At 50.6% G+C, this 15,049-nt stretch overlaps 1 protein-coding gene across 1 annotated transcript; it reads right to left on the bottom strand.

The window, feature by feature from the left end:
• Positions 1-9,924: 9,924 nt before the first annotated feature.
• On the bottom strand, positions 9,925-14,762 carry LOC125543387 (putative ubiquitin-conjugating enzyme E2 38). Its single transcript, XM_048706711.1, has 7 exons — positions 14,603-14,762; positions 14,391-14,481; positions 13,345-13,743; positions 13,157-13,220; positions 11,950-12,089; positions 11,558-11,869; positions 9,925-10,536 (listed from the first exon to the last, which is right to left on the bottom strand). Exons 1-7 carry the CDS (start codon positions 14,611-14,613, stop codon positions 10,195-10,197), a joined length of 1,359 nt encoding a protein of 452 aa, XP_048562668.1. The 5' UTR covers positions 14,614-14,762; the 3' UTR covers positions 9,925-10,194.
• Positions 14,763-15,049: the final 287 nt, after the last annotated feature.

Genomic DNA, 15,049 nt, shown 5'->3' with positions numbered 1-15,049 from the left:
AATTAGAACCGCCACCGCCATAACCCGGTCCGTGAGAGCCGGATCCTGAACCGCCACCTGGCCCATGACTGTCTTGAAAAAAATTGGAATTCTTGTACTCCTTCATAATATAACAATCCTTTCAGAGGTGCCCGGACGGTCTTTCTCGCATACCATGTCTTGGGCAGGGCTGATTTAACATATTTTCAAGATTGATACTGGACCCTCCGGTCCGTGGGGGCGGTTTACCCTTACGACGCTGACCATTATTCTGGGCATTGGTGTTAGCCACAAAGTCAAAACTATTATCAGCTTTGCGCTTACCGTTGCCTTCCTGGTTCGTCGGGTTATGCTGCTGCCCCTTGGCATTGCTGCTCTTCCTTCCCTTCCACGGCTTTTCGTCATCAGACTCAGGGTCCTTGGTACTATCAGAGTCGGCATACTTAACCAGAGCCGCCATGAGTGTCCCCATGTCATTGCAATGGCGTTTGAGCCACCCCGGTTTTTGCTTCAGGGGCGTGAAAACGACAATTGTTTTCCAACATCAACGCCACTGAGTCAGCATTGATGCAATCCGACGAGTGCAGGATTGTTGAGACCCGGCGCACCCAATGGGTTGTCGACTCACCTTCTTCTTGGACACATGAGGCTAAATCCACAATTGACATGGGCTGCTTACATATATCCTTGAAGTTCTGGATGAACCGGGCTTTTAACTCGGCCCATGACCCGATGGAATTGGCAGGGGGCCCCTTCAACCAAGTGCGGGCCGTTCCTTCCAACATCAGGGGGAAATACTTAGCACATGCAGCCTCGCTGACATCTAACACTTCCATGGCCATCTCATAACTCTCAATCCATGCCTCGGGACTTAAATTGGTTGTGTAGTTAGGGACCTTATGAGGACCCTTGAAATCCTTGGGCATATGCTCATTACGTAGATCCGGTACTAAGCATGGCACACCCAAATTTCTAAAGGTCACACCTGGCTCCACAGAAGTGGTTGGACGAACTGGAGTAGGTTGACGGGCCGCATGCTGGGCCGCCAGCTCGGCCTCTCGACGTGCTCTTCCTTGATCCACTACGTTCTGAGCATCAGCACCTCCGCCCGCCGGGTTATGTCCACGAGGCGGGTTATGGTTCCGTCCACTGCTTGACACAGCCGGCTTGTCAATATGTCCGTTGTAACTCCGGCTCGGGCGAGGGGTGGAGTGAATCCTGTCACAACTGCAAGAGTAGGCCTGCTGCTGAGTCAGTGCTGTCTGAAGAAGCTCTCTAGCCCTCCGTGTTTCAACCGCCGTCGGCGACTCACCATCAACCGGGAGAGCCGCCAATCGTGACGCCGCAGCGATCATGTTATCCAAAGGGTTAGAATAATGACCCGGTGGCGTCGGCACGTGCTGCGGCGGGTTATTGTTCTGACGAGGCGGGTCCGTTGTGCGTGGCTGAACCGGCATACCCGTCCCAGGTGCTTCAGCTCGATTTACCCCTCTCGGGGTACTGGTCCCTGCTCCTGGCGTGTTCAAGAGATTTCTTGCCTCATAAACCGACGGCAGACGAGTATGATGTCTCCTCCTCATAACTTCTTTTGAAGCGTTCTGATCTAGCATGAGCCGGTAAGACTGTGACTGAATTCATTGCGCCTAAGCATCCAAAGCAGCCCGCTCCTCAGCCATCCTGGTATTCTATGCGTTTAACTCCTCTTTGGCCTGTGCTATCTCATCACGCAACTTCACGACCGCCGCATCATGTTGATCTTGATCTGCCGGGTTAACCACCGCTGTTAACAGCGCTGACAGCTTATCTAGTAAGTCGGTTAAAACCTGAGCCGGCAGGCGCTCAAGGCCTCTTGCCCCGGCAGCCGCTGCTGACCCGGAAACCAGCTCTGCTGCTGTCGATGAGTGTTGTACGAGCTGTGTACCGGCCATGAAGATTGCAACCCGGTTCGGCGGCTCACAGGGGTCCGGAATACTGTCGCCATCGGAACAGCCCCCAAGTTGGCCCTCTTGCGGTTGATACAATGATTCAGCCTCACCAGTGGATGACTCACCATCAGAATAGACGACGGTCTCACCACCAGATGTCGATCTATCCCCAGGTTCCGCTCCATGGATAAATCCCACGAAGGCACGATTCATGGCGGGCTGAACCCGGGCGGGTCTTTCACGTTGAGCCGTCTCGATGATGTCAGTGCAGATGTCCGGCTCAGGGCCTGGTTCGCTGATCTTGACGATGAAAACATGAATTCTGCCGAAGGGGACCCGGTACCCGGTACCCGTACTCAATTGAGCCGGCCCCGGGGCCCCAGCCTGCGTCGTCGATGTAGAGCTTGCCGCGACGACTCTTGGTCATCCGGCCCACGACATATCCCTTGATCCCTTCGAAGTTCCCCTCTAAGAACTTGAAACCATCGTGCAATAGCCCCAATGTGGGCGCCAACTGTAGTGGAATTGTCACGGCAGATGTCCTAGTATGAGGACTTAGTCGTGGTGCCATCACAATGAGGTTAGCTTAAAGTGGTTAATCAAGACAAAGGACACGGGGAGTTTATACTGGTTCGGCCCCTTACAGTGAAGGTAAAAGCCTAATCCGGTTGTAGGTGGTATTGCTAGGGTTTCGATGAACGGGGAGCGAATACGCTTGACCCGGCTCTTGATCTGTTGATTCTTGTCCTAAGCCACCGCTGGGTCGTCCCCTTATATACACGGGTTGATGCCCTGCGGCCTATAGAGTCCCGGCCGGCTTATACAACGTATCCGAATCGGTGACCCTTCGTTCCTACCTTACAAAACAAGTATACATACATGGTGGTTTATATCCGCGAGCCTTAAGCCGCCTTCGGGTTTGACCCTCTACAAAGTCCATCTATGAACCGCCATATGCTTCTTGGGCTTCATTAAGATGAATCGTCATAGGGATGACCCGGCCCCTCCTGGGCGGGTCATACCTAATAGTTATATCCCCAACAGTCACTAAGGAACAGACATGTGTCCAATGGTCGGATTTTGAACACACGCGGCAGCTTGACTTGGGCTACAAGCAAAGCTGACTCATTCAAATCTGGATAAGATTTACTCTCATTGCCTTCACTCGAAGACATAGGACTTGGGTTGAGCATCACGTCAGTCTTCTGACTTTGTTCACTTGGACCCCACTTAATAGTTCGGTGGTTCCTATGACTCAATAAAAAAGAAAATGAAACTATGAAAGAAACTATGTCTTCGCACTCCATAGTCTCCACGTGAATGTCTTCACACATCATTATCTCCAACGTGAATGTCTTCACGAACCACCATTGTCTTCGATGTCGTCATACATTTTTAGGGGTCATCTCTGGTAGGTAAACCGAATCAATGAGAGACTTCTACCTGTGGTATCCTGCAATTCTCACAAACACATTAGTCCCTCAACCATGTTTGTCGTCAATACTCCAAAACCAACTAGGGGTGGCACTAGATGCACTCACAATTGCTTCACCCTTCCTCTTCGGGGAAAAACCCAACGCAGCTCACAAGTAGCAATCTGCATTCTCTTCTTTCTTTCTTTTGAGGTCAAATGGTAAAATAGGATTATCAAAGTAACCCTCATCATCTTCTCTCCAAATTCAATACCACAAATGGAAGAACCACTTATGTGACCGCATTGTCGGTCGGTGACGTCCCCTCCTCACCACTGGTCCACTATGCTGGTGTTTGCTGCTACTCGTCGCGTTGGATAGTGTTATCATGCACACTGCAACTGCTCCGGAATCTATAGCTCCTCGTCCACCTGGCAGCTATAGCTCCTTGTTGGTTAGTGCCAGTGCAAACATGCGTACAGTCACATTGTATTAGCGTCCTTGGGCTCGATTACTCTCGAGTGAGAAAAGAAAACATTAAGAGGATTGGCGGGTGGCTTTATTTCCTTTTGTAATATACTTGAAATCTTGTTGCAACCATTATATCTTGAAAACAATTTCGTGCTTTAATGTTTTATATACATCAATTTGTGTTAGAAAATTAGGAGAGAGGCCATATGGGTGCATTTGAATTTTCACCCCAAGTTACTTGATACTTTGATGTTTAACCCGTCTTGCAATCATTTGCCCTCTCATAGAATGAACTTTGATCTTTTGTCCATATCGAAATAATCTAAATTATTTGGTTTTCTTTTTTAAGTATATGGTAAAAATAGATTACCAAAGTGCCCCTCATCATCTTCTCCCCGAATTCAATACCATAAATGGAAGAACCACGTTTTTTAAGAAACCCGCGTGTATCAAATAAAGTTAGCAATTATAACATACGCGAATTGCACTGGAAAACACCAGAGGGGACAACTGTCATGGCACATAAGCAAAAAAACACCCTCGCATAAATAAATTTTGTAAGCGGGCCTTGAAGGGGGTTGATTGTTGAACCAAATCATCGTTATCCGCCAGCACGCCGCTGACGTCATCGCCGGCCACGTTGTCGGTCGGTGCCGTCCCTCCTCACCGAGGGTGCTCATCCACGACGTCGGTGGGTGCTGGTACTCGCTGCCGCCGAATAGCGCCACTCATGCACGCCATAACTGCTCTGCGACGCCGGTGGGTGCTGGTACTCGCTACCGCCGGATAGCGCCACTCATGCACGCCGCAACTGCTCGGCGTCGGTAGCGCCACCGCCCCTTGTTCGGTAGCGCCGGCACGCAAACACGCGTACGGTCGCGGCGTATTAGCGTCCTCACGCGGGATTACGGTATCTCGAGTGAGAACAGAAAAAAAAATAAAAAGAGGGTGGCTTTAATTTCCTTTTGCAATACACCAAAAATCTTGAGGCAGCCATTAGATCTGGAACACAGTTTTGTGCCTGTGAATGTTATATATACAGCAGTTCCTTCGGAAATAGGGCAAACGCACAGGAGAGGAGAGGAGAACAGAGGGATCGAATAAACCTCGGGGCCCTGCGGTTGTGTTGCCAATCGGCGAAGTGCACCGCGGCGCCGCGGATGGGGCCTCTCAAATCTCCCTTCTTGTCCCCCTCTGGCCCCAGGCCAACTTCCCCTGCAAGCAGAAGGCCACCGCCGCCCGGCCATCGTCATCACCGTCTGCCGCCGCCCCCTCCGCTGCCGCCTCCGCCCCCGCTCCCTCTGCCGCCGCCGCCACCCCTTCCCTCGTCTTCCCTGCCATTGCCGCCTCCATGCCCCCCAGCCGATGCCCTCCAGATGCCGCCGTCACCTCCTCTGCCCCCGCCGCCGCCGCTACCCCCCGTCACCTCTCATCTGTCCCGTCTCTCGTCGTCTCCGCCATTGCCGCCTCCACGGCGTACCCTCCGGAAGCCGGCGCGCCGTCGGACTCCGCCGGTGGGGGGAGCCTCCTCGGCCTCCGGCCTCCCCACCATCGTGCTGGCCCTCGCTTGTACTGCCCCTGCCAAGCGGGCGAGAGAGGGGCATTCTGTCGAACAACTGGCGCCCGCGCGTGGGTCTCCGAAGACCCTGCCCGCCTGCGACACCGCGCCCGGTGAGGAGCTCGCCGGCGTCCCTCTGGAGCTGCTCCCGCCCAAGAAGAGGCTCGTGCGGTGCCTCCCATACGAGGCGGCCTCTACGATCCAGGAGATCGCCAGCCACGGCCGCGGCGACGGGTTCGGGGATCGGCCCGCCTCTCCCACCGTGGAAGGCGAGGGCAACGCCGACGGGTTCGGGAATCGGCCCGTCTCTCCCACCGTGGAAGGCGACGGCAACGGCGACTGGTTCGGGAATCGGTCCGTCTCTCCCACCGTCGACGGCGACGGCGACGGCGAGGGGTTCGGGAATCGGCCCGTCTCTCTTACCGAGGAAGGCGAGTGGGACGGCCACAGCGACGGCGAGGTGTTCGGGAATCGGCCCGTCCCTCTCGCCGTGGACAGCGACGGCGGCGGCATCCACGGGGAGGAGCCTCAGGTCTACCGGGACGACGACGGACTGCGCGCCGAGCTTAACCGCCTCCACGTCCCCCGGCCGTCGCTGGTGCTGACGAAGCGGCTGACCCTCTCGGACCGCAGCCGCGAGAAGGCCCGCCTCGTCCTCCCGGACGGCCTGGTGAGGGCCTCGCCGCTGCTCAGCGCGATGACGCCGGGGGAGCGGCACATGGTCCTGGCCGGCGGCGGGCTGGCTGTGCCGTCGTTCGACCGCCTGGGCCGACCGTACCACATGATGCTGAAGCGCGACCGCCTCGCCCGCACGTACCGCCTGACGGGCGAGTGGTCCCTGTTCCTGTCGCGGCACGGCGGCATGCGTGACGGGGACGCGGTGGAGGTGTTCGCCTTCCGGCCGCCCGGATGGCAGGCGCGCCTGGGCAGGTCCGGCCAGGGCGGGCTCGGCATGGCGCTGCTCCACTGCCGGCGCCCGCGCGCGGCCCCGGCGCCGGCCAACGCGGCGGACTGGGACGGCTGGGGCTGCGACGCGGCAGACGACGGCCTGGTGCTTCCCGACGAAAACCCTGCGAGGCGGGAAAGGCTGGCCCGGCGGCGCCGGCGGCGAGGTCGACCTGTGAATCACAACGGCCCCTTTCGTCCTTCCTAGGCGTGCCTGAGCCAGAGAGAGTGGGATCGACGGAGAGGTAAGGAGATCCATATAGAGTACAGTTCGTGCTGAAGCTGATGAGCGTGTGGCGGCCGCCGGCCGCCGGCGACGGTGGCATGCGGTGGTTTTTAGCGATCAATGGGACCGGCAGCAAAAGTAGTTTTCTGGAGTGGGCAGGAGCGATCAATGGTGGCAGTTGCAGTACAATCCATCTCAACTTGTAAGCTGCGCATTTTGGCATATGCATATGAAACAGTGGAATTTGAGGTTGAACGATGCGCATCTGCCTGCCCTCGTTGTTTGGTTTTGGCTGGAGTATAACCTGAAGCTTCCATCGCGGTCTTGCACTCGTTGTTCTCTGTCTTAGCAACTCCAATGCTGATTACCAAACAGCCCGCAAATGTCTGGGCTGGATGATCAAAACAATTTAGGTCATTCAAGGGCGCTCATCGAAATTATCCGGACCGATCCGAAAGTCCAAAATCCCGCGACCCGGCATCGAATTCCGCTCTCTCTGCGTCGTCTCAAGAACTGTCTGCGCATTCAGAGCAGAAGTGATCGGCCGACTGCCCGCATTCTCGTCGGCTGATCGGTCGTTCGCCTACACGACACTCACACCGAGGCGGAGCCATAGAAGCCTACTCTGGCGCTCTGCATTCAACCCGGCACTCGCCCTGCCTAGGCTATTTAAGTTGGCTGACCACGCCGCAAAAACCCTATCCCTCAGAGCCCTTCTAGTGTATGAGGAGCTGTCCAACCACTTGTTCTCATCATCGTCTGTTGTCGACCATCACCATAGCCCGGTCCTTTGCTATGTGGAACAAGAGCGTCACGTCGGCGCGTCTCGCCTAAATCGCGAGGGAGGTCCGTGACACGAAGGCTCGACTCCAAGCGTGCATTGATCCCGGCCAACCTGTCAGCTCTCCAGAGCGCTCAGAGGAGATGAAGGGCGAGGAGGAGGGTGACCCCATGATAGGGATCACCATGGAGGAGGGGCATGTGTGCGCGTCGGTGGAGGAGCCATCGGTGTCTGGGTTCAGCATGGTGCAGGCGAGGTAGCACTACGGCCGGGTGCTAGTGGAGGAGGAGCGGGCGCCCGCATCGGTGGAGATGTCGGTGTTCGCGTTCAGGCAACTGCTGGTGGAGCAGCACTGCAACCTTCAGCTCCTAAAGGAGTACCGGCCGATGGAGGACCGACTAGAGGCGGAACGCGCGTCCAGAGTTCTCGTCGTGACCATTGTTGCGGCGGACCTGGCGATCCTCGACATAAACTGGGCCGTGCTCGACTCCATGCACAACCTTTGCGCCGTCTGTCGTGAGCATCGGCGGCTCAACGTCAACAAGGCATAGCGCAACCATCTCTCCGAGGGGTTGGAGGCTAAGTAGGATGACGCGCAATGAGCGATGATGCCAAAAAGGCATTCGTTGTCACCACTGCCTCCTTCGTGTCGGCCCGCAATGACTTCGATGTCAGACCGTCCGGTGCAGGCCTCACCTCCGACAACCACGTCGATTTCCAGAGCGACGGCACTGAAGAGTAAATTAGATTTATTTTTTCCGTAGATGTTTTATTACTTGTTTTGAGGATCTTTTCTATGCATTTTTTTCAAAAATCAATGCAAAAATCGGTGCCCATGGTATTTAAATGGTATTTTTTTTTTCAAACCGGGCTATACCCCTTTCCATTGCAAATGAACAGAAATACAGAGTTCAGAAACATATCAGAAGGAAGGAAAATGGTATTTAAATGACTCGGTTGGATGGGGCTCCCCGTCCATAGAATGTCCATTTGATGATCTGTGTTGGAGTTGCCCCTAAATTGCCCGTGATGTCCATGGACAAGGTTGCATGAGAGATGGCGGCGAGGCTTGGTGACAGCGTGACAAGGTATCATGTGATGTACGCTAGCTGCGCAAATGTACGTTTATGGCTGAAGGCTATGCAAGGCGAGTCCTTTTTTTAACTCCTACGACTTTGTTAAACAATAATCATATATGTTACAAGGGAGGGGATTAAAAAGTCAGGAGGATAATTACGTCACTCCTCATAAAGTTCCCCTCTATAACTCGCTCGGGCTAGCCAATCCGTAACGGCATTACTTTCTCGGGCAGAATACACAATCGCCGCCTTGCTGAAAGAAGTCGTCAACTTTTGATAACCATCAATAGTCATTGCTCCCAAAGCTCGGTATTCTAAAGGATCCAAGATGGCCTACACAATTTCCAACCATTCCCATTCAACAACCATTTGGGGGAATACCCATCTCATCAGCGAGACGCGACCCTTCCTGAGATTATGCACTCCAAAAGTTTCGATGGTGCTTTCCCCTTTGCAGCTAGCACATTCGCCACAATGCCTCTAATGCTTAGAGTTGAACGTATAGGGGAGCCCGTGTTTTCATTATGAGGAATTTTACGGCGCTTCCATCAAATGTACTCTCTCTGATCTATATTAATTGTCATTGATTTAGTATAATTTTATATTAAATCGGTGACAATTAATATATATGCGAGGGAAACCAGCCACCATAATTGTTTCGATTTCATTGGGTATTGGGGATGTCATATCTCCTGTTAGCTCGTCACACGGTAGTTGCTCCGGAATCACCGATCCAGAGAGACCATTATGAAGAATTGAAGATGTAATTTCAATGTATTCTTGATTTGATATCCCGGTCCGTCAAAGTACAGTACTAGCAAGGGATTTCATATGCCCATCCGTCAAAGTACAGTAGCAAGCGAGTCGTTTGTTATTGCGACGTGAGTGTTGGCAGTGTGTCGTCACATGGTCTGGCTATTATGGGCTGCTCGAAGATCGAAACTACTTGACGAACGACAGTCCGTGGACGATGCTTGCACGACCGATGATCCAACGGTGCAAATCCACGCATCAGATGTGATTAAAGGCTCAGCTGGCTCTGTCGTCCATAAATCGTGCAAGGAATGTCGTGTGTGTAGCAATGCTGCTCGAAGATCTGCCTGCGCCGGTGGGTGTGGTTTTCCTATTGGTTCTTTCTTATATTAATGAAAATGACTTGTTTGAGAAAAGAGATTGGTGGTTGTTGACGCGGCTACATAGAATGCACGTGGCATCTGGTCTGGTCGTGCTGTAAATTTTTTGGTTGTTGAATAGCATGCACGTAGGCTGGTTGACTGCGCTGAAGTCGATCAGGCGGCGGCACGGGTAGTCAGGTGGTTCCCCGCGTCCCTGGATGTCGGACCGGGCATCGCCGCACCTGTGTCTTCCATTCCAACGGTGCACACCGTGAAGCTAGCAAAGTACTGTAGCTAGTGGGACTTTACGTGCCACAGTTCTCCCAGAAAACTTGCGGCTCAGAGATCCCAGGACTATGGAACAAGCAACTGATGATTACTGATGCAATGAGCAGGAGCAGGGGGCATTCAACTGTGCATCTGGCGTACGAGATGCAAAATACGCTTTAGGTATAATATAATATTATATGCCTAACTTGAATAGGGTACCGTCAGAATCGGCACTCGGTTGATTCAGGTCATTCCTCCGGTGAATAAGTTCGAGTTCCAACAATTACTGAAAGTCGCTACTTATCTACAAAATCTTCCCTGCACTCAGGAAAGCAAACTACTACCACCACCTTGTTACCTATTTCTAGTTAGGGAGCCTGCAGCTATCACCCCCATTACCAGGCAAATTATCTCCTACCTGCGCACGCAGTCTTCAGGCTGCGGGCAGGTTCTTCTTAACCTTGTCTTCCAGGAACTTCCTAGTGTCAGCGCCCTTCACGTTGAACTCCATCAGAAGATCTTCAAACAGCGTCTTGAGGTTGTCAGTGAACTGAGTGCGCCTACCCAGAGGATCCACCCTCATCACTTGTTGCTTCTTTGGTACACTGCTGCTACTGCTGCTGCTGCTGCTAGATGCTCCAGTGCCGTCGTATTCCGCTTCTTCCTCTTCAGGGACCTCCGATCCAACCATGTTACCCTCTAGGTAGTGTTTGCATGCTGCCAGAATGGTGCGTCCGCGTTCCCGGAAGTGGCCGGCGACAAGGTCTCCAAAGTGCTGCAAGTAGAGCCAACAACAAAGGAAGGTTACTAAAAAGCAGTAGATAATAGAGTTCCATGTGACTTAACTGTCTGGTAATTACAAATAAGGGATCTTGCAAAATTAAATTAAAACTTATCACATAGGAAGCACCTTCCCGTTAATCAGGATCAGAATGACCTCTTTCTATAGTAACAGAAACAGGATAAAATACTATTAAACCAGGATCAGGGAATACTCAGCACACCTGCATGTTCTTCCCCTTGGCTATAAATCTATAATATGTTTGGTCTGTCCAAAAAAGAAGCTGCGGCATGTCACATCCTACATTCCTATCTTCTACTCCCTCCGTTCCTAAATACTTGTCTTTCTAGTCATTTTAACAAGTGACTACATACGGAGCAAAATGAGTGAATCTACACTCTAAAATATGTCTACATACATCCGTATGTAGTAGTCATTTGAAATGTCTAGAAAGACAAATATTTAGGAACGGAGGGAGTAGTACTTATCATTTTGTTCTGTAGATAGATCATTTTGTTCTGTAGATATATGGCCGTCTTTGCATACCGAAAATTTTCTTAAACTCCATTCATTCAGTCAAGTATGCATACTACTAGGTATCAAGCTGCCCTTGCCGACTAAGAATACGAAAAAATGAGTAACCAGGCATTGCATTACTCAGGTAATCATGTACAAGGCTGGCTGCTTATTTAGGCCTAAACTGGAACAAGCCCAAAGGCCCACCCAAAATCCACTACAAGGTGGGACTGGCCAAGCGCACACCAGCCAGTGTTTTAGAACATTGATGATGAAACAAACCTTCATATAGCATATTCAAGCATATAACCGCAGCAAATGCAGTAAACCACTGGAAGATCCAGAAATTTGAGGAAATAAAAGGGCTAATCTCTAATAGTCTAGCATGTCACGAGTAAGTTTCTTGTTTCAGCATGCATTAAAAGGACAGGAGAGAGACTATTATTTTGTTTTTGCCCGTTAACAGCCAGAACTGTAGGTACATATAGCAAAACATTACCTCCGGAGGCCTTCTAAGTGAATACAGCATAGTCCTACAGGAGTGCAGAAATGTGGTCTTGTTATACTCTACAGAATGCTGTTGTCCAGTTGTGGTATTCGCAGAGCCTGCATATCCCGGTTCATTGAAGTATGGCTTCTCATTCAAAATGAGAGCCTGAATGGACACAAGCACCTGCAGCATGGTTGAGTGAGCTGAGTTCCACTTCTCGCAACCACTACCACTCCAGGTACCAAGGAGGCTAAGGCAGACTTTTCCACAATTATACAAGTTCGGATTAAGTCGAAGCCCTCCAGAATGGTAATACACCAACTGCAGCACCATCAATGTTAAGCATTTTAGTAAAATGATAAATATAATCACATAAAGAGAAATGCTAAAAGCTTACGTACCGGAGGCTCTGAAGGATAATTAGAGGTAAAATGTGCATCAAAGAAGAAGAGACCATCATGATAGGGTGTTCCCTTAGGGCCAATAATCGCAGCCCTAAGAAGATCCATTCTATCTTCAGCAACACGGACAAAGATAGAAGCTACAAAAAAGAGTAGTTTTCACAATTTATACTTCTGATTGGAGAGAAAGTATACTGAAAAGGTGCAATAAATAAGCCATAGCTTGCTCAACTTCATAATCAATCCGTTTGCTAGTGCTAAGTCAAATGAGAAATAACTAAATTTCGTAGAGCAAATTTAGCTGCCAATTAGCCGTGGGATTTGATTATTTATCCAGATCTCAAATTCATTTATGTATTATTTTGGTGTTATTGTCCCCACTGTTGGATGAAAGATTCTAGGGCTCACAGCATTGACTGGGTATTAGAAATCAAATATGCCATTTAAGCCTCACTAGTCATTCAGTACAAAGCTACGCAAAACCGATGCCAAACAAATCATTGAATTGTTTTAGCCACACTAGATTAACATTAAGTATAAGTCCAGATCTAATAGATTTCAGAACTCACTCCAAAATCTTAAGATTGTACAGAGATACTTAATAAGCTTAGAGCATAAAGTAGAATGCTTCCATAAATTGACAGTTCTACTAAGATTATAACCCTAAGTGTGTAAATATATCACAAGAACAATGAATACATCCATTTTTAAGCAGTTTAATCAGATAAAACAATTAAGAAACCTATAAAATAGAGAAAGCCACATAAAAATTACAATATTATACTTCTATCAAATGATGGGATGATGGTCTTGTGCACCCTGTGCAGACATACTTAAGTGTGCAGCACGGAGAATTGAATAACAAGGTCAATAGATGTACATTAACTCTCCATGCATGCATTATATTACGAGATAAGCTTGAAAGACTGATGTCCTTTATGAGCCTTAAGTAGGCTAAAGGGGTTATGGTTCGTGTGCCCCAAGAACCTAAATTTCTACCTTGGACACTCATAAGAACATGACAAAAGGCGCATGCAAGCAGTAGAGCCAATTGTGTTGGCTAGAGAAAATCTAGTTCACCAGAGTGTTATGGAGGTGCTAGGTTAAATTTTAAGTGGAATATACCTTTGTCCCACTTATTATTGGTAAAACTGAATAGTTAACTTACAGAAATCTAAAGAGAGAAACCGAGTTGTTAACAGCTAACCTGGTAGATCTTTCTCTAAAAGTTTCCAGTCATGTTGAATTCTCTTTGCCCATTCCCTGCTTGTCTGAAATAATATGCACATGAACAAGACGTAAGTATCACACGCTCCGCAAGAATAAAATAAAATAAGAAGGGATTCGTATACAAAATGAGCATAATGTGTGAAATCAATTAATTCAACACATTACCTTCCCCACTGATTTATTAGCATAATGGTGGTCAGAGAAATTTTGAACAGTGTAGAATTGTTGAAATGCCTTATATTTCCTTGTAATTTCATCCTCAACTAACTCATCTGACGCTCCGTCCTGCTCGTCATTGGCTGCAAGTTTCTGAAGCCATGGTACAGTAGCCTCCACACCTGGAGGCAGATCTAAATCATCAAATTTATCAGCAAGCTGCTGATTAAAGTCAGCTTCATCGAATTCATATTCAGAGTCATCGCCGTTTTCATCATCACAATCATCATCATCATCCATATAGTAATCCTCTTCCTCATTTTCTACGTAATCAGTATCTGGTAGCTCTGATTCAGACATTTGCACAGAAGCACTTGTGCTGGATCCAACTTGGTCGCTGGAAGAACCCTGTTAGATAGTGACATGTCAGTAGAAAACAGAGGTAATTATGCTGTTGTATGGTGAAACTAAAACTAGCAGAGTACTTCATTCCGCAATTAACTATGTGATGTCTAATTAGTATTGTTTGTGATATAATTAAACGGAAATCCCATCCTCATGATCCGAACCATACAGATAAGATAAGAAATAACAGAAAAGACGATCAGAATAACAGAAACACACAAAGATCGGAACTTATGGCATGCAGATGGCACCGACACCCCTAAAATCTTCAAACAGATCAAATTGGTCGTAGACCTAAGCCAATTATGACCGGCATTGCATCAACGACCTGACAAAGGGTACGCGCCGCACGATCGCATCCACAAACCCCTCAAATCCCGGACATAATTAAGAAATTAACCCCAATAAAGACCTATAAACCCTCCTAAATTTCCGCCCAAAACTCGAAACCCTAGTGTCGAGATCGCGGCTTCTCACCGCATAAAAACCCCAATTCCGACTGAACAAAACCCTAAACGCGACACCTCGGGCGCAACGTAGGGACTTGGCACGCGAAAATCCAAGGCCGCGCACCGCGTTCGGTGCGGAGAAAACCAAAATCAACTGGGGAACGCGGAACGAACGGAACCCCACGAACCGGGCGAAATTACCTCGCATCGCTGGCGCTTCTGCTGCGATGAACTCCAAGCCGCCGCGCCCGTCGCCCAGCAGGACGAGCCCCCCTGCTGCGGCCCGCGGCACCTGCACGGGAACAATACCCCTTAAGCCGATCACCCAACGGCGAAAAGATTAAAAAAACAACCAAAAAGTTGAGGCGCCGTCCGATCGCGGCGGCGGCGGCGACGGGGAGGAGGTGCCGTACTCGGTGTCCATGGCCGCCGGCGGAGGCCAGGCCGGGGGCGCCGCGAGAGGTGTAGGAGGCGGGGTGGGGTGGGAGCTCGGGCGGAGTGCGCGGGTGCGACGGAGGAGAAGCGAGGCGAGACTGCGAGAGGGGAAGGGGAACGCGTGGCCGTACCGATCTATTTGGCCCGGGGGGTTGGCAGAGTCCTGGGACCCACCGCACTGGCGCTCCTAGGCGCGCCGCACTCGCTCGCTGTAGCCTGGGGCCACGGTGGAGGGAACACCGTTCCAGGCCCACGTGTCAGCGGGTCGGGTTGAGTCCTGGCGTGAGGGGAGGGGAAGAGGGGAGGAAGGTTAGGTTCCGCGACGGCGACGCGCTTGCCCACGAGTCAGGGTTGGTATTGACGGTGGACCCGGTATGTCAGGGTGGACGAGCTGGACCGGGTCGGCGGCTACCGGTTTAGCCTAT

The sequence above is a fragment of the Triticum urartu genome, chromosome 3 (genome assembly GCF_003073215.2).
Source record: "Triticum urartu cultivar G1812 chromosome 3, Tu2.1, whole genome shotgun sequence".
Taxonomy (NCBI): Eukaryota; Viridiplantae; Streptophyta; class Magnoliopsida; order Poales; family Poaceae; genus Triticum; species Triticum urartu.
This window is presented reverse-complemented; position numbering and strand designations above follow the sequence as displayed.

What these genes read in the sequence shown, in the direction of transcription:
- LOC125543387 (XM_048706711.1), bottom strand. An exon ending in CTAATAAATCAGTGGGGAAG is followed by an intron (nt 13,221 to 13,344) that starts GTAATGTGTTGA and finishes ATATTATTTCAG; the next exon opens with ACAAGCAGGGAATGGGCAAA. An exon ending in CACTTAGAAGGCCTCCGGAG is followed by an intron (nt 10,537 to 11,557) that starts GTAATGTTTTGC and finishes CTCTACTTGCAG; the next exon opens with CACTTTGGAGACCTTGTCGC.